This window comes from Neomonachus schauinslandi, chromosome 14 (assembly GCF_002201575.2).
Source record: "Neomonachus schauinslandi chromosome 14, ASM220157v2, whole genome shotgun sequence".
Lineage (NCBI taxonomy): Eukaryota > Metazoa > Chordata > Mammalia > Carnivora > Phocidae > Neomonachus > Neomonachus schauinslandi.
Window position 1 is genome coordinate 37,575,014 of NC_058416.1, and position 22,771 is coordinate 37,597,784.

The 22,771-nt window shown below is 39.9% G+C and overlaps 1 protein-coding gene across 18 annotated transcripts in view; it reads right to left on the reverse strand.

Annotated features, from left to right (window-relative positions):
* Positions 1-22,771, reverse strand: part of DTNA (dystrobrevin alpha) — a 241,645-nt gene that overhangs the window by 104,967 nt on the left and 113,907 nt on the right. For 17 of the 18 annotated variants that reach the window (XM_044921100.1, XM_021686297.1, XM_021686296.1 and 14 more), the window contains exons 1-2: positions 12,351-12,417; positions 1,435-1,515 (exon numbers count right to left, since the gene is read on the reverse strand). In XM_044921100.1, the coding sequence (XP_044777035.1) occupies positions 1,435-1,515; positions 12,351-12,417 (148 nt within the window). Of the gene's footprint in view, positions 1-1,434; positions 1,516-12,350; positions 12,419-22,771 lie in introns of those variants that run through there. The other variant, XM_021686304.1, reaches the window with a different exon arrangement.

A 22,771-nucleotide genomic window follows, 5' to 3' on the forward strand; every position in this document is an offset into this window, starting at 1 on the left:
TTACACACAGTTTTTGCATGTGGCATAGGACTTAGACACGGTGAATGTGGAAACCAGCCATTTCCACACCTCGACCCTCCCGCCTTTTTGGGATGGGTTTAGCTTCCTGTAAGGAGTCAAACATGTCTTTGGTATCTGGCCAACCTTTGTTTAACCCCTTCTCTTCCTGCCCCAAATTTCAGCTCCATTTCTAGCCACTGAAGCTGAGGAATAAGCTATAGATGAGCAACTGGAAGACTAACCACATACTGCCTGCCCACCTGCATAGTCATGATCTGGGGAGCCTGCCCAGGGCCCCACGGAACATCGGCTGGAGACTCCGGGAGGGTAGAGGTGTGGAAATGGCTGGTTTCCACATTCACCGTGTCTAAGTCCTATGCCACATGCAAAAACTGTGTGTAAGTACTCAGGAGAACATTAGGGCTTTCATTTTTCTAATCCATCCAATACTAATTAGAAAATGAGAACAGTTATTAATTTTTACAGCAGTCAGTTTTCAAAAAGAAAAGAGTAAGTTCATATACATGAACTATGAGGCAATTTTGCTCTCCAGAAAAATGGATGTGGGGATCCGATGGGGGCAGTGATGCAGTAGAAGATGCAAAAGGCCCTCTGTGATTAGTGACCTAGTGGCTGCTGACATTTTAAAATTTGGGAACAAGTCGAAGCAAGTCCCTTTGTTTAATCAAGTATTATTGCCTCTTTTCATGCTGTGGTCTGATGTAGGCAAATGTAGTTAATACTCTGATACAAAGGGCTAATTTTGTAGCTTCAGAAAGAAACTTCTGTGCTTTCCAGGAGCTTGTAAACATTTTTCTACACTTGTAAGGGAAACACAGATATAAAGAGGACTTAATATTTTATGTTTTATAATGTTCATGGAAACCATTCTGATGGCACTGCATGGACAATACCAAGGTTAGAGAAAAGAAGAAAAATATCCATCCAGATTTAAACCATCCCAAGGAAAAAAAAAGGGGGGGGGGGGCGCCTGGGTGGTTCAGTCGTTAAGCGCCTGCCTTCGGCTCAAGTCATGATCGCAGGGTCCTGGGATCGAGCCCCGCATCAGGATCCCTGCGCAGCGGGAAGCCTGCTTCTCCCTCTCCTACTCCCGCTGCTTCTGTTCCCTCTCTCGCTGTGTCTCTCTTTGTCAAATAAATAAATAAAATCTTAAAAAAAAAAAATCCCAAGGACAGGATTTCCATGTATATCCAGAGGCTTATCCATTTCAATACTTTAGCAGTTAAGAGCAATTAAGCCTTCAGAATTACTTAAGGATAGTCTCTCTGCCATTTGTGCATCGTGATACTCTTTATTGCTGTGTAAACATATTTTTATCAACACTTACAAGACAACCAGTTTTAATAAACAAAGTAACAAACATAAACTATAGGATTCAGGAGGGTAATCAGTCCAAACAACTGGCATACTTACAGTTGCATTTCTTCTGAACAAACCTAAGCTTGCATGCTGTTCTGTAGGTGGAGAGTCGGATACGATCCAGATCTTGAGCCCCTGGTGGGGAGAGAAAAGTACACATATGGTATGCCATGTGTGTGGAAAGGGATTTGTAATATTTATAAAGAAAACGACGATAGATATTATAACCCATTCACTTAACTTGATTTTTATTTTTATTAGAACACGAATACAACTTTGAGACTTGAAAAGGTCTGCCTCATATCCCTCAGGTTATAGGGGAAGAGAGCACATGTAGCCAGCATGTTGGTTGTCGACAATGTTCATGGGCCGAGGAACACGACCTCAGTCCTGTGGTGTCTGCCACTTCCGAGAACAATCTGCTCAAGTTGTGACTTTAAACAGCAAGATGATAGCGGTGTCATCAAATAACCATTTTAAATGCACTGTGATTGGTCCTCAGAATATGGCTGCGAGGTGAGCACTCACTGAATATGGGGTATCTTTCCTGTGTGACCTTAGGCCAACTGCTTTTATTTATTTTTATTTTTTTATTTATAAGATTATTTATTTATTTGTTTGTTATTTATTTATTTATCTATCTGAGGGGGGGGGAGAGAAAGAGGGAGAGAGAGCACAAGTGGGGGGAGGGGCAGAGGGAGAGGAAGAAGCAGACTCCCTGCTGAGCGCAGTCTGTGGGGGGGTGGTGGTGGTGGGGGTGGGTGCTTGATCCCAGGACCCCAAGATCATGCCCTGAGCCAAAGGCAGATGCTTAACTGACTGAGCCACCCAGGTGTCCAGGTCAACTGCTTTTAGAAACCTCAGTTTTCTCATCTGGAAGTTAGGGATGATGATACTCCTACTACTTATTTCACAGAATTAGAAGGCAAATGCATGACTACACCTAAGCACAGAGAACACTGCCTGGCACATAGTTCGGGCTGTGCATTCATTACTATTACTAGTGCGTATCCTGCAAACCTTCCCGTCAAACTCAGAGGAGACTCCTTTCTAAAAACAATCACTACTCTTTCTTATACTGTGGCTTCCCATTCCTCTCTAAAGAGAGGAGCACGGTCCTCATATTCTTTTTTTTTTTAAAGATTTTATTTATTTATTTGAGACAGAGAGAATGAGAGACAGAGAGCATGAGGGGGGGAGGGTCAGAGGGAGAAGCAGACTCCCTGCCGAGCAGGGAGCCCGATGCGGGACTCGATCCCGGGACTCCAGGATCATGACCTGAGCCGAAGGCAGTCGCTTAACCAACTGAGCCACCCAGGCGCCCCCGGTCCTCATATTCTTGAACTACTTTCCTCATTCTACACTTCTACTCAAGAATCCAGCACGGCTTCTGCTGCTCACCAGGTCTGAATGTTCTGCTGAGCAGCCAAGTCCCTCTGTGTGTTCTTTCCATGCCACCAACCCAGTAATATTTCCTATGACTCTATCCAGAACCTCTGCCAGGCTCGGGCTGGTGTCCTCACAATGCTCTGCAGATGGGCTTCTTGCTACATCCACACTGGAGTTCCTGGTGATCCTCCTACCCTTTTCTGAATGAGCTGATCTCTAGACTGTGTCTAGAACATAGCAGACTTTCAACAAATGTCTGTTCTTCTCTGCTTTCAAATATTTGGCTTTCTTAAGTCCATGTTTATAGTTCATAACAGATATAAAGGCACAGAGCTATATTTTGACATGTGTTGAACTTTACCAGTAAAAGTGCTACATAAATGTTTCAAAATAGAATAGTTAGGGTAGGAGGTAAATGAAGTGGCCTAGAAATAATTATATTAGGAGGTCAATTAAGTGCTTTCCTAATGAAACTCGGGATGAATTAGCAAGTGTCCTGCATTGAGAGCATTTAGGATCCCCTTGAATCAAACTGATCTCTTTAGATTCATTTAAAAATGATATCAATATTCCCATTGCTTTATAGCTTTATGAAGCAGATCATTAAACATTTATTTTTATGAGAGTGCATTACTTGACAAACAGGCTCATTGACACAGTGCTTGAAGGATCAAAGAGATAGGTAGAGCCTACCCTCACCCAAGGAGGGAATTCTCTTAAACATGCTCTCAAGAGATGGACATGTGGACAATGGCCATATAAGATTATTTTCTTTCTTTTTTTTTTTTTTTAAAGATTTTATTCATTTATTTGACAGAGAGATAGAGAGCACAAGTAGGCAGAGAGGCAGGCAGAGGGAGAGGGAGAAGCAGGCTCTCCGCTGAACAGGGAGCCCGATGTGGGGCTCGATCCCAGGATCCTGGGATCATGACCTGAGCCGAAGGCAGCCGTCCAACCGACTGAGCCACCCAGGCGCCCCTAAGATTATTTTCAAAGATAGGGATGATTATAACTTAGTAAAAATAAAGTAACTTTAAAGTCAGTAAGGCTTAATCTTTCATTTCCTAGTTGTGTGAACTTTGACAAGTTTTTACTCGGTGTCTGATTTCTTCATGTATATGGGGGTAACAATATCAGTTTTACCAGCTGGTAATGTCTGAAGCTTGCACCTAGTGAGCACTTAATAGCAGGTGGGACTACTTAAAAGATTTCTTATGCCATTTCTGAGCAACAACAAGTGATAGAAATTTCTTTTTTACATTTGAGCTTTAATTTGCATCCAGATAAGTTCAATTCATTTGATCCTTTCTGGATACACATAATCTTTTCTCCCTGCCATTTGATAATTTATTTCTCACGCATTGGGAAGCAGCTATCATGATCATGACTAGCATCTTCATTACCATCTGAAGATTATGTACAAATGCCCCTGTCATCATGGAGTTTAGAGTTTAGCTGGGATCATAACTTCTTGACCTTTTAGATCGGAGAGGTTCAATTCCATAGCCATTTCAAGCACAACGTCTACCACAGAGGGAGGCACACAATAGGGCTTCAATACATGCATGTTGCTATTATGATTCTCATTATCATCAGACATGGCTTTGAGACCTTTATCCATTCTAGTCTTCCTGCTCTTTGGCTGACTCGTATCTCCTCGGAATGAGATATACAAAATTAAAATGCCACAGTTATTGCCTCGCCTATATAGAATATATAGAAAGCAATCATTACCAACTTTGATAAGGACACTTACTAATGCAATTAAAAAAAATAAATGGCTCATTCTTCTGGCTCTTTTCATTAAAAAGCGGGTTTTAAAAAATCATATGGACCTACATCTGGTCAGATTTTTCTGTTTTCTAGTTAAATGCTTATTTGGAGGCTAAAGGTAGGATGTGTATTTATCTGGTTAGTTTCTTTTAATTTTTAGCTCGTGCTTGTAACCATTCTAAAAATTTTGATTTTGCCCCTGGCATTTCAAAGGGACTTCCCAGTTTCGTGTCCTTCTGTGGAACATGAACTCTCTAGAGACAGAGAGACTATCAGAAATCCCTGAACACTAAATCTGCCTTTTCCTCTGGATGAAGATGTATTTTTATTGATGCTGAGCCTGACTCAACATTCAAGAGAGTCTCAGTATCTGTAAATAAGTTTTTAAAAGAAGACATTAGGGACATAGATTATTTGTGTAAGTTCTGGGAGAATAATGATAAGCCCCAGGTATCAAAGGGCTGCAATGTCGCACACAATTAAATGTCTTAGTTCCAGCAAGACCGGATCCTCCGAGGACAGAAACTGGCTCCTTGGCACCTCCTTCCCACAGAGGTCCTAGGGGCAATTTGACAAAGGTGCGTCTCTACTGCACGTAGTCAAGAGGGGCACAGAGATGATACTTAGGGACAGGAGACTGACTGCGTTCCCTGTCCTATCACCATGTGAACTTAACTGACCCTCTGTTTTGTTCGAGTCAGGAAGGGGTCTGAGGGTTTCTTGATGTTTCCTATTTGTATAAATTCTTCCTGGCTGAGGATGTAAGCCCTGAATATCAGACAGGATGGGGTGAGCAACGAAACTTAGCTTTTCAGACATTAGCTTTTCACATCACCTGGCACAAAACAATGTTAAGTGGCAACCTCAGGATCCATATGGTTCTGGGACCCAAAAAAGCTGAGCTGAGACATGCTGCACTGGCTCTTGCTCTGTTTATCCAACTTTTAAAAAATAAATTTATTTGTCTCTGCCCCAGTAAACCATAAACTTAATCCAGTTTTACATGTGTGGTCTTACTTCTCAAAAGTCTATAAGTTTGTAGGCTGCCATGGGAATAGTTGCATGTCTTCGGTGTCCAAGTCGGTTAAAACCAAGGACATGAACAGGGCCACAAATAGACTCTTCCAGTATGCTACTAGAAGCTGTCCTCCAAGTTGACCCATTACTTATTCCTGCAGACAGGGTCACACCACCACCTATAAATCTACCTCATTGTAGTGATTCAGCTCACATTTCTCCAATACAAGCACAGTGTAAGAGACTTTGCCAGTATCTTGCTGAAATTAAGGTTCATTTTTATGCCATAGTATTTTCCTGAGCTACCGGTCTAGTAGCCTCATTAAAAAGGGGAATTAGCTGACTTAATTCCTTTATAAAAAAGAATTTTAATAAATGAATAAAGAAGTCAGTAGAGCAATCCTTGTTCTTAGCATGTTGAAATATCTAGGATTAGCACTATATTACGTGATCTGAAAAAAAAATCCATCTTATCATAAAACTTAAAAGTTCATACCCTAGATGCTCAAGAATCTATATTCTCCCTTTTTAAGAAAAAATGGGTATAGCAAAAAAAAAATGAGTATAGTATTTCTCTATTTTTTTCTTTTTTGCAATGTCCTCTTAATTATTTCTGAAAAAAAAAAACGGATGGTATTTTTTCTTTTAGTATTATACCACTGGGATATAATTCTTTAAAACATGTAGATTCAACTCATTTAAAATCTAATATATTAGATTTTCTTCATAATAATATAGAGGGTGCTGGGGGTAAATAATTAAGGGTGGAGATGAATATTATTTTCTAGACTCCTGTATATATTTGAAACTTTTCATAATAAAAACGTAAAGCTAATTCACTTAAGGCAACTTGATGTTCTTGTACCATCTCCTCAAATCTCTCATAACCATGTTATACTTGGAAGAAAGTGATAAAGACAAAAGCAAAGATGCACTTAAGAAATTCTGATTGATTACAGGGCTGCCTGGGTAGCTCAGTCAGTTAAGCGTTCCACTCTTAATTTTGGCTCAGGTCATGATCTCAGGATTGTGAGATCAAGCCCTGTGTCTGGCCCCACACTCTCCCCTACCCCCCACCTCTTCCTCTCTTTAAAAAAAAAAAGAAATTCTAATTGATCACACTGCTATATTCTACAAATTCTGTTTTTCCTTTCTTTTGTTCTTCCTTCCAAAATTTTTCTCCTCTCTTCCTCTCTGTCCTTCCTTTCCTCACTCTCTCCCTCCCTTCCTCCCTCCTACCTTCTTTCTTTCTTTTTTCTCCTTTTATCCATCTATCTATTTATCCAACCAACCAACCTTACCTAATTTTTGGCTTTCATTTTATTACATTCTGAATAGTTTCACACAATTCATGTATAGTTTGCCTTTCATGTTTTGATAGCTCATTATAAAGCCTTTGGTATAGTCATTCAGATAATTAAATATCTCATTCATTTTTCAAATTCACCCAACAAATATTTATAGAATAAAGATGAAGCCTATGAACTTTGTATCTGAACTCTTCCATGCTTGCTGATTGACTGGATCTGTATGTGCATGTGTGTGTGTCTGTGTGTGAGAAAGAGAGAGAGAGAGAGGAATTTGGGGGTCAAGGATAATGCTCACATTTCTACCTTAGGACACTCAGTGGGATGGGGAGGCCCTCACTGGGCTAAGGTAAAAACATGGAGGAATAGGTTTATAGGTGGGTGAATGAAGAGTTCAGTTTCGGGCTTACAGAGATTGAGGTGCTTGTGGGATGTCCAAATGGATCTATCAGTGGCAGCTGGATATACAGATATAGAATTCCTGACTATGGAATACATTCCCAGAATTATTAACAAACATATAAAATGCACCAATTTATCTTGGGCCAAGACTGGGAATGTTTTTCCAAGAGGATACTCTGCATATAGTTAGGGGCACTTAGTGGAATTAATGGTGAGCCCACCTCAAGCTGCTTCATTAGTAGAAACCTTGACAGGGAGCAAGGCTAGAAGGGACACTGAGTTTATATACTGACTATTCTGGATAAGCTAACTTATGAGAATATGGGAGGTGGCTTTGAAGGACTCCTTGGAACTTGTGAGCCATAACAATAATGGTGAAGCCTTGAGAGAAAGTAAAGTTATAAATGGAATTGATCAAGAACAAAACTTTGGTAAAATCTGGCTTAAGGGTGTCTGGAAGGTGCCAAGAGACAGAAAAAGAGAAGTAGAATGGTCAAAAAAAGCAGAAGAGCAGACTGGAGTGGTGACATAAGAGAGTATTTCCAGGATAGTGACCCATGGTATTAATAATATCTTAAAGAAGCTGAAGAGCAAGAGAAATGAAGAAGCAAGTGAAAATAGTCACTGTATCCACCATGGCCTATAGGGTGTGTGGTGGGCTCATGGTATCAGTCTCATTCATGGCATTTTTCTGAGTTTTTGAAATCAGTTTTCCTAAGTCATAGTGTGCATTGCAAAATCATACTCTAGGTTTCATTCCAACTATCCATGTGCTAACTGTAGTCAACTTTCTGAAGAACTATCTGCCTTTGAACAATTCAAGGGTTTGTTGAGTACCAACATTTGCCTCTCTTTGATTTTCCATCCCTCCTCTGCTCAAAGGCAGTGGTATCCCTCTGATTTCTCCTCAGGACCTTTTTTATCTCGGTAGGTAGTCTTCCAAGTTCTGAAAGAATGTTTTCCAATCACTCTCCTCTGATTAAAACATACCTATCCTGTGCCCTGTAGGCTTGTAAACCAACATTTATTCAGCATCTAAGGTGAATGGATTTGAAGGTAAAGGTCTATGGTTTGTCCTTAGGAGACGTTCACAATAGATGAGTGACACGTTCATAAATGTCATATTAGGCAGAGTGATGTCCTCTGAGAGCAGAAAAACAGAGGTGATTTAATTTCAAGAACAAAAAATTTATCTGCTAAAAGCCAATCTGATAAACTTATTTGAGCTGATAAACTTATTTGATGGCTGAAAAGTCCATGTGAGGATGACATTTACCTTTAACTAGTCTTTTTAGTTTTAATTTAAGGTACTAAATAAACTGATAATTAGGGCATTATACTGAAGGGAATTTTTGGTTAAGGGCAACTTGTCTAGAATTTCTTTAACAAATCAATTTCTTTGGTGGCCATAGGGCTAGTGTTTTGTTTTGTTTTTAACATAAGGCTAGTCTTTTTTTTCTTATTTGTGAGTCCATGCTATCCTTAATTTCCTTTCTTTACCATTTCTTCTTGCTTCTGCTGCTTGTGGTTATGAGCTCAGAGTAGATGTTTAAATCAGATGTGCTGTAATCACCTGAATTTGCCTAAATTTCTTATCAACTGCTCTTCTTGTGAATTATTATTTTCTGTTGTTTGTGCCCTTTGTTCTTTGGCCTTTGTAAGGCCAAGATGCCTTAACATTCCCCTCAGCCTGACTAAACTTCAGACAGGCTTTTTCCCGACCCAAGGCCTCTGACCTCCTTTCCTTAGAGCATTTATTTTAGAAAACTTTTCATTGCAAATTCTTTGTCTGCCCCATTGCGAAGTAATCTCCCAGCCTCTTGCCAGTTTTACAGCCCAGGAATATCTTTCTTAAGGACATGGGAGCCAAACCTTTGAAATGCAATCATTGAAGGAGATCTCTGATTCTCTTCTGGAGGGTAGAAGCCTAACTTTCTAATTCGGACAATTAGCAAACACAATTGACCACCTTCCCCACTACTAATCTTCAGGACTCTTGCAATAGCTCACCCCAGTACTTAAAAGCTCTTCCAGGGGGGCGCCTGGGTGGCTCAGTCGTTAAGCATCTGCCTTTGGCTCAGGTCCTGGGATAGAGCCCCGAATTGGCTCCCTGCTCCGCGGGAAGCCTGCTTCTCTCCGTCCCACTCCCCCTGCCTATGTTTCCTCTCGTGCTGTGTCTCTGTCAAATAAATAAAATCTTAAAATAAATAAATAAATAAAAACTCTTCTAGGGAGTTGAGTTCAATCTCTTTTCTCTTGCAGTAGGTCCTGACTGCATTGCAATGATCTTGAATAAAGTATTCCCTGCCTTAACTCCTTCATGTGCAATTTTTCTTTGGCATTTGTAATTTCCAAAACAAAGACTCTCCTTGGCACTTTCTTTTGCTGTTTAAAAAAATTATTTCTAGAAAATACTTAGCTGACCGGATTTACAATTTCTTCTTTCCTTTTTAGCTCCCTCACAGATTCCTGGGGGAACTTACTTTCCAAGGCCTGATGTCAGTCTTCCCTGATAACAGTTTCTTTGTTTTTTTTTTTTTTTTTTTTTTTTGGTGTTTTGCTGATAGAGCTGCTGGGGTAACCCATATATTTTTCAACTATTTAACACCTTCTCAAGGAGATCACCTCTCTCTTTTGTATGACAGCCTACCTATCAACATCAATTCTTCCTTTGAAATCCGCCAGTTGTCTTATCTGGCAGAATCCCACTTACTGTGGACATGTCCTACTTAGTGTCAATCTAAATAGGATGCTCATGAAAGCATTGTTAAGGTACGATGTGTTTTCCCATTTTTGGTCAACATCTGAGTCTATTATTTAGCATACCCAAGGAAGAAAGACACACATTTGTGTGGCTTGCTTAACTCTTCCAATCACTAATCAGAAGAACTCATAAAATGATTCAGTAAAGTGCATGACATCCCGGAGAAGTTTCTATGAGAAGATAAAGTTACCATTTGGGAAATGAATGCACAATTTTCCTATGTCTCTCTCGTTTGAAAAATTTAGAGCTTTTCTGTTTCTGTGGCTATAAAACTTAGGTCAATCATCCTTTGACATTTGTGACATCCATATTTGTCTGTGCCAAGGACTTCACCAGGTTTAGAAGGAACTGGGACAGTGTACTTAAATTTGGGTAAGTTATTTACAAAATCATGAAATAAGCACACTTTTATAATTCTTGCAGTGTGTTGGCTGAAACATCTCTAATGTAACAGTGATAAACTCAAATACTTCCCCCCAAGACTTTACTGCTTTGTTAGGTTAAATATTAATATATTTTTCTTTTTCTGACAAAGCACTGGCCCATGATGTTTGGGGCTCCAGACTTTCAGTCTGAGAATCTATGGTATGGGAGGACACCCATGCTGGCCTGCATTTTGTGGAGACAGGCAGAGGTCATTAGGTTCCTTCCTTGGTTACATTTAACAAAGGGCACCATTCCAGGTGGCTAGCCATGCCAGAAGTGAAGATACAGGACCAAACGTGGCCGAGGAAATTGGAAGGTCATGGCTGCAACTCTCTCAGGCGCTACAGACGGGTCTCTGAAAGTGGAAAAAGCAAGGAGCATGATTGAGGTTCCTCACATCAATGTCAATTTTCTTTCCTTTTTGTTAGCTCTAACGCTGTCTTGGTGCCTCCAGATTATTGGGAAATGATAAAGAAAAATGTGAATCTTATTATCTGGGGACTTCCTTTATCTGCTCCCAACCCTCCTTCTTGCCAAATCAGTTCCAGTCTTCAGTAGAAACCTAATTTTGTCTACTGCTTTCTCAGAGAGGAAGGCTAACTACTCACTTCTGCTCATCCTTATTCCTTATGCAAGGAAGGAGAGATAAAAAGACAATAAGAGGAGTATATTTTTACATTGAATTTGAGATGTGTGCCCCCCACCACGACAAGTTCTTCTTCTTTATGAATAAGAAACAATGGTTTGTGGGACACCTGGGTGGCTCAGTCGGTTAAGTGTCAGACTCTTGATTTCAGCTCAGGTCATGATCTCAGGGTCGTGAGACTGAGCCCCAAGTTGGGCTCTGCACTGAGCGTGGAGCCTGCTTAAGTTTCTCTCTCCCTCTCCCTCTGCCCCACCACCCTTGCTGGTGCATGCTCTACTTCTCTCTTTAAAAAAAAAAAAAAGAAAGAAACTATGGTCTGTAATGGAGACACTACCAGCCAATTACTTACATGGCAACCAGGCATTTCCATAAATCAATAACCTTTATTTAATGGATTCTCCACTGAGGTAAGTATAGTTTTGGTTTGGTCTCCCTCATGTAGCAGGTTACCTCTAAGCTCTATTTTTTTTTTTTTTAAGATTTATTTATTTATTTTACAGAGAGAGCATGCGTGTGAGTAGGGGGGGAGGGGCAGAGGGAGAAGGAGAGAGAGAATTTCAAGCTGTCTCCCCATCTAGTGTGGAACCTGACTTCGGGCTCAGTCCTAGGACCCTACGATCATGACCTGAGCCGAAACCAAGGGTCCGATGCTTAACTGACTGAGCCACACAGCCGCCCCACCTCCAAACTCTTTTTAACTTTATTTTCCTTTTCACTTTTTAGGAACTGTTTGTGGGACAGACTCTTCCCCTTTCCATAAAGTCCAAATGACAGTGTATAGTTTGGTCTGGTGATCATGCCTGATTCTTCTTTCCCACAGGAACATATGATGTCATTTTGCAGTTAAAACATTCAATAATTCATTTCACAAACTTTTATCTAGTGCCTATAATATGCCAGACACAGTGATATTGTGGGGACATGAACACAGAGTTTAAAATTTAGTGGACCATAGTTGTGCCAACACTAGTGTTGACTTGATAGTGTCCATGTATATATGTATACATTTGGCTCTGCAAAACTTTTTCTTTCATAGAAAATATACAGTCTAGTAACAAATTGTGATGATTCGCTAATTTCACTCTTACCTAATAGGAAGCAAAATTGCCCAAATGTACATTTTATACAAGGGATTTAGGATTTTAAGGAAAAGCACAAATGCCATAAGGATTAAGTGGTTATTTCCAGTGTTTCCATGAGTGTTCAATGGAAACGATAGGGTGTTCCTTAAAAGTTCTATACTTACTCATCTCTGCAAACAGCTGTCTTCTTTCTGCCATGGTATTTCCTCTTTTCCCACTATCTTCAATCATTCTAGGAGACAAAATGGTTACAGTGTTACTACCCTCATGCTAATGAGGCAAAGAGCCATTTCTATGTAAACACACTTGCTGTTGTGACGCCACAGAGACAAACTATTTAAAACTGAGTATTTAAGAAGTGTAGCTTTACTTTCACTAATTTAAATCACCATACATATTTTTTCCATACACAATGTTGTTGCAATTGTTAGAGGAGGTATAAAATTTTTATTTTCTAACATAAAAATAACTACAATAGCAGATGACCTTGTGCCAAACTGAATTCAACCATCCACCATCTGTTAGGTGGTTCATTTCCTATATAGTTTCTCTTTCAATTTGGGGGGAATACCTATGAAGAATATAGAGCGGATATTACAGATTCCATTCAAGAAATGATGATATTGAGAATCTCATGAGATTTAGTAAAGTGAATGGTGAAAACATTTGGACTCCAAGACCAGTTTGCCTTCCACCATATTCTGCTGCAGGTTGTCCCTGTGCACCCCAAACCCTAGTTTGGATGCAGGTTATTTTCTAAATATTGATCTCTAAGTTGAGTGTTTGGAACTTGCAATAGTTTTTCTATGCATAATAATTTCATGCAAGGTGGTTAGGTTCACATCTCTCTGCTTAACCATACTACTGTCTGCAGTAATCATTTAAAAAGTGCTATGAAAATGCCAACAGATAAAACAGAGAATCAAAAAATGTTTAAAAAAATTAAAATTTGACTTGAGGAGAAAGAAGAAATGAGAAAGTTAATGGAAATGTTGTTTAGCTCGATAGAGGAATTTGGGGGAAATATTAAGGGTTTTACAGGTTGCTGGAGTTGATTTTTTATTGTATCTAATTAAGCTTTTGAAAAACTTAAGTTTCCTTTCTCACACATGCAAATACATATACACATATACCACCCTGTTCTGATTCTCAGGGGCAATAAACAGAAGGCATAGCTGATCTTTTTGCCTGTCTTTCAATGGACCCTGCTCTTTCTCAAATATGGTTCTATGTCTGTGCTATTTTTTGGTCCAGATCCCCTGCTCCCTATGCCTGGCTAACTCGCAATAACTTTTCAGCTCTTAGTTTAGGTGGATCTTCCTCTGAAATCCTCCCTAATTCTATAATTGTCTGGGCTTGGTGCCTTTCCTCTGGCCTCCACAGCCCACTATCCCTTCTTCTCAATGCTGAAAATTCACTTAACAAATCTTTATTGAGTGCCTTCTATATCCAGGAACCAAATTAAGTTCTAGGTATACAACAATGATCAAGTCACAGTTCCTACCCCCAAGGTGCTTATACTCTAGCCAGGCAGATAAAAAGCATAGAAGCAATGAAACCACTAGGAAGTAATTATAGCCATAGTAGTGGAAAGATACGTGAGTGTGAGAGACATTGACTACCTGAGGGTAAATTTAACAGAACTGGGTTGCAGAAGACAGGTCAAAAGATAATGGAGCTGTGTACAAAATAACTCACCTAAGGGTAAAAGAAAATATTGGTGAAAACCAATGTGATGCCAGTTATTCTGGTCAAAGAGCCTCACCAGTTGTTTCTATGAGTGAAGGATGATTTGCCTACTGACAGGAAGGGAAAGAAGGGCATGGAACAGCTTTGGTTTACAGAGTTTAGGGAAGAGTGTGTTCCCATTCACCATGGGTGATGACGTACCCAGGGTCTGGCCTAAATAATAACTGGAAAAGAATAGGGTTGTTAATGAAGTGTCTTCAATTTGGTAACAATTCAGTGCTGAACACAGTCAAGTACTTTCTTTTTATGATTTTAAATATGCAGGTATGGTTAGTATATAGAGATCACACCCTTCCTGATTCACAGAACCCTATCTCCTTTCCTCCAGAGGAAGTGGGTAGATAATAATCTGACATTCACAAAATAGTCTGGATACAACTTCCAATTTTTATTTCAAGAGCTTAGAAGTAATGTTGAAGCAATAGAGAGACAGAGGATAGAACCAGTGATATGTTCCTGCATCTGTCTGTATGTTGGAATGAGATGAAAAGAACTGCTAAAAATAAATCACAAAGGATGGCAAGCTGGAAAGCTCTGATTGAAAATGTCAGGGAAGGAAAGACTGGCCTCCAAACCCACAGCCCTTACTGCCTGTACCCCTCAACTGGTACCGTTTGTGACATCTCTTTTCTAGTTAACTTTCTGTATGTTTCTCTGTAAGGTTTTTGAGGGCGGTGACTTCAAACATTTTAAATTCTTCACAGTGCCTAGCAAAATCCAATCAGTAAATGATATGTCCAGTTAGTATTTATTGAAAAAAAAATGAATGAAACAAAAAAAAAAATAGAGGAAGAACAATAAGAGCTAAGTTTGTTCTCCACAAAATAGACTTTTAATGATATTTCCCAAAACCGATTCACAGAAGAGTTCAATTCAGATTGCACTAGCTTCAGAAATTAATTATTTGAAATGAAGGAGACTAATTTATATCTCTTATAATCTAGGACCATACATTTTAAAGCAAAATCTTGTCTTATGAAACAGAAGCTAAAATAGATGCAAACTACATTGATGTCACCGTTTGGTCTATTCATCATCATTTTGTGATTAATTAACTCATGAAAGAACCATAATTAGTTACATAACAGGAATTAATTCTCACTTCTAAGTAAAATGTGTACCTTATAAGGACAAGAAGGAAAAACTCAGTCGTGTAAAATAATAAAAAGCATGGAATTTAATTATAAATATAAAAGGAAAACAACACATTTCTCATTTCACCACTAAAGTTTCCTGGGAAGCAGCACTATTAGATAAAATTGAGAATACACATTTATTACCCGTTGATCACAGTCATAATAGTAAAAAAGGGAAGGCATGCTAGTTTACTGATTACATGGATTCAACAGAGGGACTGATGGACAGAGTCTGTTCATGAATCGAACAGGCAAGGAAGCACCATCATGGGCTCCTTAGTTTCCAATTTAACTCTGATCAGTGGGACTTGATATACATAATGCTTGACTTTCTTCTTAGCAAGAATGAAGAGCAAAACTTTCAGTAGCGGAAGGTGGGAGGGTTTTGCAGAGAGAAATTTTGCTTCTGAAATTGTCACGAAGCTCTGCTTTTCATGAATTTCAGAATTACAACAGCTGCCCAAAGTCATATAGAGGAGATGAAGGGGAAAAGAACCCATCTTTGACAATACTAATGTCACAAGGTGTGTGGCTCACCAACAGGCCTAATTTGGTGAGTTTCAGTTACTCCTTCATGTAGACAAGATGCTTGCAACCTTAGAATTTACCAGATTGCATAAATGTCAAAATAGCAAAAGGAACTAACAGGTGATGAATAAGTGATGAGCCCCATTAAGTCATTTCCTTTACTAGGGTTCAGTCCCATGAATTATACAGGGTGTGCATTGTTTTCACTTATGAGAATCTACCCATTTCATTTACTTAAGAAATATTTATAAGGTAGCTATAATTTGTCAGATACTCTGCTAGTTTCTCAAGATCCAAAGATGAATAAGACATGATCCTTGCTTTTAAGAAGCTCACAGTTTAGAAGGAGAGACAAATTATTCCAAATGAGAATTGTATTTGGTGTAATATGTACAATAATAAAAATACATACTAAATATAGTAATTTACTTCTGGGAAATCTGAGGGAGGCATCGAAGGGTGACTCCAGAACAGAGTTTATAGGACAAACAAGAATTTTCCAGATGGAAATGAATGGAGGAAACGGTAATCAGAGTTAGAGGTAATCATGGAAAAATCATGGAGCTTTAACAAGAATATATGGGAACTGGGAATAATTCAGTATTGCTGAGTGCAAGTGTGAGTACAGATGCCAGAACAGGCATCAGATCTAGAAGGTCTATTCTCACATCTGGACAGTGTAGGGCTTTCCAGAAGATCAGATGCTACCGTGGTTAAGTAGGAAACTGATGTGTACAGATTTAGGTTTTGGCAAGGAGATTCCAGCATACTGAGTGGAGGAAAGATCGGGCAGGTAGGAGGGTAGGGGTGTGAGCACATGATTAAGGGAAGAGTTCAGTTTGCTGGAAACTTCTGTGATTCAGGAGCAAGAATATTATGCCTTACGCTAAAGGATTGATTTGAGATTCAGGGTGCATGCAATGGGACTTGGTGATTTGTGCTCTCCATGAAGAATGGTGGAGCAGGGCAACTCAGTCTTTGCTCTCCCACACTATGTCACACACTGGAGAAAGCAATCTGCTGCAGTAATGACTTCATAGAAAGTGAGCTCATCAAGTCTCCTTCTTCCAGCATCGTCATGAAAAGGGGGCCACAAAATTGGATAGGGAGGGCTCCCGCTCTCTGCTGCTATTTGTGGGGGACAGACGAAATAATAAGAGTGGAACAGTGAGGGAACCAGCAAGAAATAGAGAATAAATCAAAATACAGGGCACAGAGTGTTAGAAGAAATGTGAATTGCATTTTGGCATAGTGAGAATAAGTTCACATTGAAATATCACATTCTTGAGTTACTTCCTTCATGACACTTCTTTAATCCAACATCACCCATACTAAACACACATTTCTATGCCACATGACATAAGAGTTTTAAACGTAAAATCTGAAACTGATGGTGTCTTACATTTGTATAACTTCCTGAAGATTATAAAATGCTTCTCCTGTATAACCTTGTGAAGAATTTGGGGAGATATTATTATTCCCCAGTTACAGCTGAAGAACTTGAGACTCAGGCAGGTAAAAAAATATTTCCCAAAAAAAACCATTTTCTGGAAGGGGAAGACATTTAATCCATTTTTTTTGGCTTTTAATTTTTAAATTCCTAGGCTGGGATGAATTCTAATCGCCAGTAATCTTACTCCAGCTGCCACTGTTCAATACAAATTAAGATTTCCTGAAACTAGTAAGCGAAAAGAAATTGCTAGAGCTTGGTGATTGACAGGCCAAAAGGAGGCGAAGGGGAAGGGTCCACAGCTCTCTCAAACTGCAGGAGAGATTCCTTCGTGTGCTTCTCCCTAACGGAATCCTCCTATACTAAAACAGAGTTTTACTGGACATAATCATGGAGATCAAAATGATTCCCAGTGTCCAGGCTGATGTAAACCCAGATACGTAGAAACACACCAACTCACACACTGGCTCACGCTCTCACGTTTTAAATCCACGAAAGCCGACAATGCTTTTAGAAATGTCTGGCTCTGCTTTGCCTCTGCTCCGCTTGAGCAAACACTTAAGACCTGCAGACTTTGTGCTTAGTATGACGAGCCTGTTTCCAGGCCTTATTTCCCTTTGCTTTGCTCCAGGGGGATGACAGAAGGGTGCTGGCTTCAGCAATCACCAGGCCCTGCAATCCCCCAAGATAATAACTGCAGTGAAGGCCATTTCAAGCTCCTTTCCTCCTTTAATTGATTTATTGGTGGCATATAAATGCCTGTTTCCATTTCTGTTAATGAAAGAGGCCTCTGATACGACTTTCGCAGATTTACATTCTCGTCCTCATCTTTGGCAATATAATAAAAAAGTATTCAGAGCTCTTTCCCGAGGCAAAGTATAATTGCACTTGCTTTTACTTCCCAGTCCTTTATCAAGATGAGCCCCTGTAAGTAGGAAAATGCTGTTACTAAAATAAATGGCTATAATGGGCTTCGGATTTCTTTTACTTTGAATGTCATCTTCTGCTCTTGGAACTTGGGTCTTGTAATTGGGGGGCAAGAGGTATGAGCTCACTATTTTAGTATAATGACCAGCTGGATGCATTATCAGGGATTTGATCTCCCCTCCAAAGTACCAACCATAGGTACTTGGCTGCGACTGCCCATCACACTAGCCTGGAGACCTTGTAAAAATGCAAATACCTGGATCTACTGAAGCTGGGGTTGGAACGGAGCACTTGTGTTTTTAAGAGCACCACAGGTGCTCCCGATACGCAGCCATGTTTGAGCTAGAAATAGAATACGAGTTGAGTTTGACCATAAACCTACCGGCAGAACATTAGGGTGGAATTCTTATGTTGTTTTGTTATATGTTTCTCTTGTTTGTAAGACCCACTTTAAAAATGTACCTTGAGCCCAGGGAGAAGATAATTAATTCTTTGGGGAATGTCAATATACCTAAACATTTACATACAGTGATATGGGTACCTAAAGAGGCAAAATTGAAGAAATAGAAAATGCCATTAAAAATTTGAGAGGGCGCCTGGGTGGCTCAGTTGGTTAAGCGACTGCCTTCGGCTCAGGTCATGATCCTGGAGTCCCTGGATCGAGTCCCGCATCGGGCTCCCTGCTCGGCAGGGAGCCTGCTTCTCCCTCTGACCCTCCCCCCTCTGATGTGCTCTCTCTCTCTCATTCTCTCTGTCTCAAATAAATAAATAAAATCTTTAAAAAAAAAAATTTGAGAAAACCATTTTTATTCCAGGAAGAACGACTCTGAGTGGTACTGTCAAGTCAGGAAGGGACTTGCTGTTCTGGGGTAAGAGTGTACCTGACATTTAAGGACATTTGGTTTTGTTTGCTTTCATTTGGTTTAGTAAGAGGCTGGGACTCCTGCTCATTAGCACCTGCTATCACCCTCATCTGCCCCTTATTAGTAGTAATGGCTTAAGGATTTCAGAGCACGTCTGGGAGCAACTTGGCGTGGGTAGAAAGGAACCTTTTGGAAGGAAGATGATGAAAATCTGAACTCTGTAATGTGGGGTTCGAAGTTATTAAAATGTTTCTGAAGGACTGGGGAGCCCTGTCTAGGAGCTCGATTAGAAGGACCTCTTCTAAGGGGAGATCACTCTAAGAAGGTGGCTGTCAATACTGATGCTACCAGCAGTTCATTGGGACCCACGATTTTTCAGAACACCACCTTTTATTCAATATGATGTGCCTTTGGGACAATGGTATTGTGTGTGTGTGTGTGTGTGTGTGTGTGTGTGTGTCTATATTTTTCAAGAGGAATAATGTTAAGATATAGCCACTTGGTCATGGTGGAACTATGGCAGTCCCTAACGCTAGAGAGAGAGGTATCTCTGTCCTCCTACTGGGATTGCTCAGTTCTTAGCTTCTGGGGGATAGGTGTTAGGAAATGACTGCCTTCTGATCATTTGGAACTTTCTCAATTCCGTGTAAGATGTCAGAGTTCATAAACATAGGTCTGTTTCTTTTTCCTACATGTCTAATACTTGAAAACAAATAAGTGAAAAGTTCCCTCCCTCCATAAGTAGAAGACTGATTATTTTCATTAATCTTGCAATGGGACAACCTCCATTTTGTAACAAAATTTTTGAGCCCCACTTACAATAGTGAGATTATACTGTATATATAAGAGTAAAACATTTTGTAAATGTTTGTAAATGTAAAGAGTAAAACATTTATAAGAGTAAAACACTTTGAAAAATTTTAAGATTGTAATTCCAAATATTGTTCAAATGACTGAGTTAACTTTAGCTTCTCAATAACGAGGCTTCAAAATGACAGGATGTATTAGCTGATTAAGCAGTGCAATGCTGTCTAGGCCATAGTTTAAGCTTTAGATCCTTTTAATGATTTGATAAAAGGTAAGGATACTCGCCCCACCAAAACATGTATGGACGTACATGGATACACAAATAAAGGAAGTATAATTGCTTATGTGGGCTGGTTTAGGGGAAGAAGGCCGGGAGTTGGTGAGAATCAAATGTAGCTTTGTTTTGTAGGAAGCACCAACTGTTGGCGAAAGAGAGCGGCCGGTCACAGTGGGTGTACCTGCAAAGCAACTGCCCAGGGAGACAGTGCCAGAAGGCTCATGGGGGTCTCTTGAGGCCAGGCAAACAGGAAAGATGTCGAGGAGAATGCAGTGATGGGCTCCTCACAGGGTAGAAGCCAGCATGCCTGGGTCTATACACTTAATATTCATGTGTCAGGCCGAAACTTGAGTCTGATCAATCCAAAGTGCTTTAGGACATTATGGCGTGACTCCTGGTGCTTGAAAGAATTCTAACTCATCTTTGTTTTGAAAGATCTTAAAAAGAGTAGTAGAAAGAGATAGGTACCCCTTGTCCAATTCTAACGCATTAAGGGGGAAAAAAAGTGGGGGCAGTTACTGACCCATGGGCCAATTGTTATCTGGGCTTCCGGGAGTGTGACTTCCAGGAGAAGAACTGGGAAAAATAAAGTGAGAATAAGTGTAGGACATGGCATTGAGCGTCAAGATATGGGCCAGGGAGGCTTGTGTGCTTCAAAATGTCCATTTTTTATTTTTTAGGGTTAAGGAATGTTATGTGTGGAGACATAGAAAAGGCAGAGTCAGGTAAGAAAATTGTTTTCTGCAGTAGGATGAGAAAATCAGACTCTTTCTGGGAGAAGAAATAGTAATAATAAGATTAAAAGAGTAACTGCCACACACTATTTAAAACAATTATCATTTTACAAAAAAGCTCGCCCTGTACCAAGCATTATGCAGGAGTTTTCTCATTATGTTCCTAGAAGAACAGCATATGTTGATATTGGTATTCCCATTTTACCAACGTGGACACCGAGCTTCCGAGAAATTAAGTAATTACCTAAGTGACCAATTTAGAGTTTTGAACCACACCCATATGACTACAGAGCCACCGAGCTTCTTAAGACCAAAATGGGGTATGAAGTAAGACTCAAAGGAACTTCTCCTTTTTCTCTGAGGATGGTGGTAGTGGGACATTCCCACACACACACACAATGAACGAAGCCGAAGCATCACTGAAGACGTGCATTAGTGGATGCCAAGGGGAGCTGGCGGGATGGTGGTAAGGGGTTGTGTGCTTGCACAATTTCGCTAAGGAAAGAGACCTACAAGTCCTAAAGTGCATAGATCCTCTGCACTCCCTGCTTCAAGTTGTCCCACCTCTCCTCTCTTTTCATTTTATTCCCTCTTTCCTGGACCCAGATTCCTCTTCTTGCCCTTACTTTTCCTTTCCTTATCTCTGCTCCTTTATTCACTTTCTTCATTTCTATGTGTATTATGGAATATGACTCAAACCAACAAAATAAATGGTTACGATTGAGAAAGAAAGACCAAGCAAGTATAGCAGGAAAAGAAAACAGAATGTTATATGGTGAATAAGTTCTGTGGATCTAATGTATAGCATGGTGACTGTAGTTAATAATAATGAATTTTATTTTATTTTATTTATTTATTTGACAGAGAGAGAGAGAGAGAGAGAGAGAGAGCGAGAGAGGGAACACAAGCAGGAGGAGTGGGAGAGGGAGAAGCAGGCTTCCCGCAGAGCAGGGAGCCCGATGCGGGGCTCCATCCCAGGACCCTGGGATCATGACCCAAGCCGAAGGCAGATGCTTAACGACTTAGCCACCCAGGTGCCCCAATAATAATGAATTTTAAACTTTAAACTTTGCTAAGAATCTTAAACTTTCTCATCAAAAAAGAAGGTAACTACTTGAGGTGATGAGTGTGTTATGTCACTTGCTTGTGGGAATCATTTCAAAGTGTATAGGTATATCAAATCATGTTGTACACTTTACAGTTTTATTTGTCAATTATACCTCAATAAGGCTGGGAAAATTAAGTTTATGCCCTTAAAATGCAGATTTCCCTGGGAGAACCTGAAAGTTCACCTTGGTGTAATTAATTTGGTTGGTTTCTTCCTCTTCTTTTTTTTTTAGAGAGAGCGAGAGAGCATGGGGGAGGGGCAGAGGAAGAGGGAGAGAGAGAGAATCTTAAGCAGGTTCCATGCCCAACATGGACCCCGAAGTGGGGCTCAACGTGGGGCTCGATCTCATGACCCTGAGACCATGACCTAAGACAAAAACAAGAGTTGGACACTTAACCTACTGAGCCACCCAGGCGCCCCAACTCTTTTGAGATAAAGATGATGGGAGGGCAAATGGGGGGAGGGGATTAAGACAGGCAGGAAGGAGGATGTCAATAGGACCACTACTATCTTTTTACAGATTCAGAACCAATACAAAGCATGAAAAGAACACAGGGTCCCAAATACAGTCCATGAAAGATATGAAAAGATGAAAGAGAGTGTCTATTGTTTTTAAGCCCCCCTCCTCCTTACTAATTCTTCTGTATGTCTCTCAGAATATATTTGTGCCAGAACAAATATTTTCAAAGGGCAAATCTCAAGAATCCTAGATGGTAAAATAAGCTATTTTGTTCTCACTTAAAATGAGGAATAAGGGAATCTACATTTAACAACTTTTCAGTCTAGTGTAATTTGTCGGTAGAAAGCGGAATGGATGCTAACCCAGAGTTAAATATTAAATTAATTAATATCATGCTATTTTTTCCTTTCTCTACTCAAATTCTCTCAGCGGAAAATATCTCGGTCTGATACAATATAAAACAACCCAGAAAACGGCAATGACATTGTAGCGACTCTGATGATTCCTATCCAGTAAAGTCACAGCCAAGTCTATGGGGTTAATATA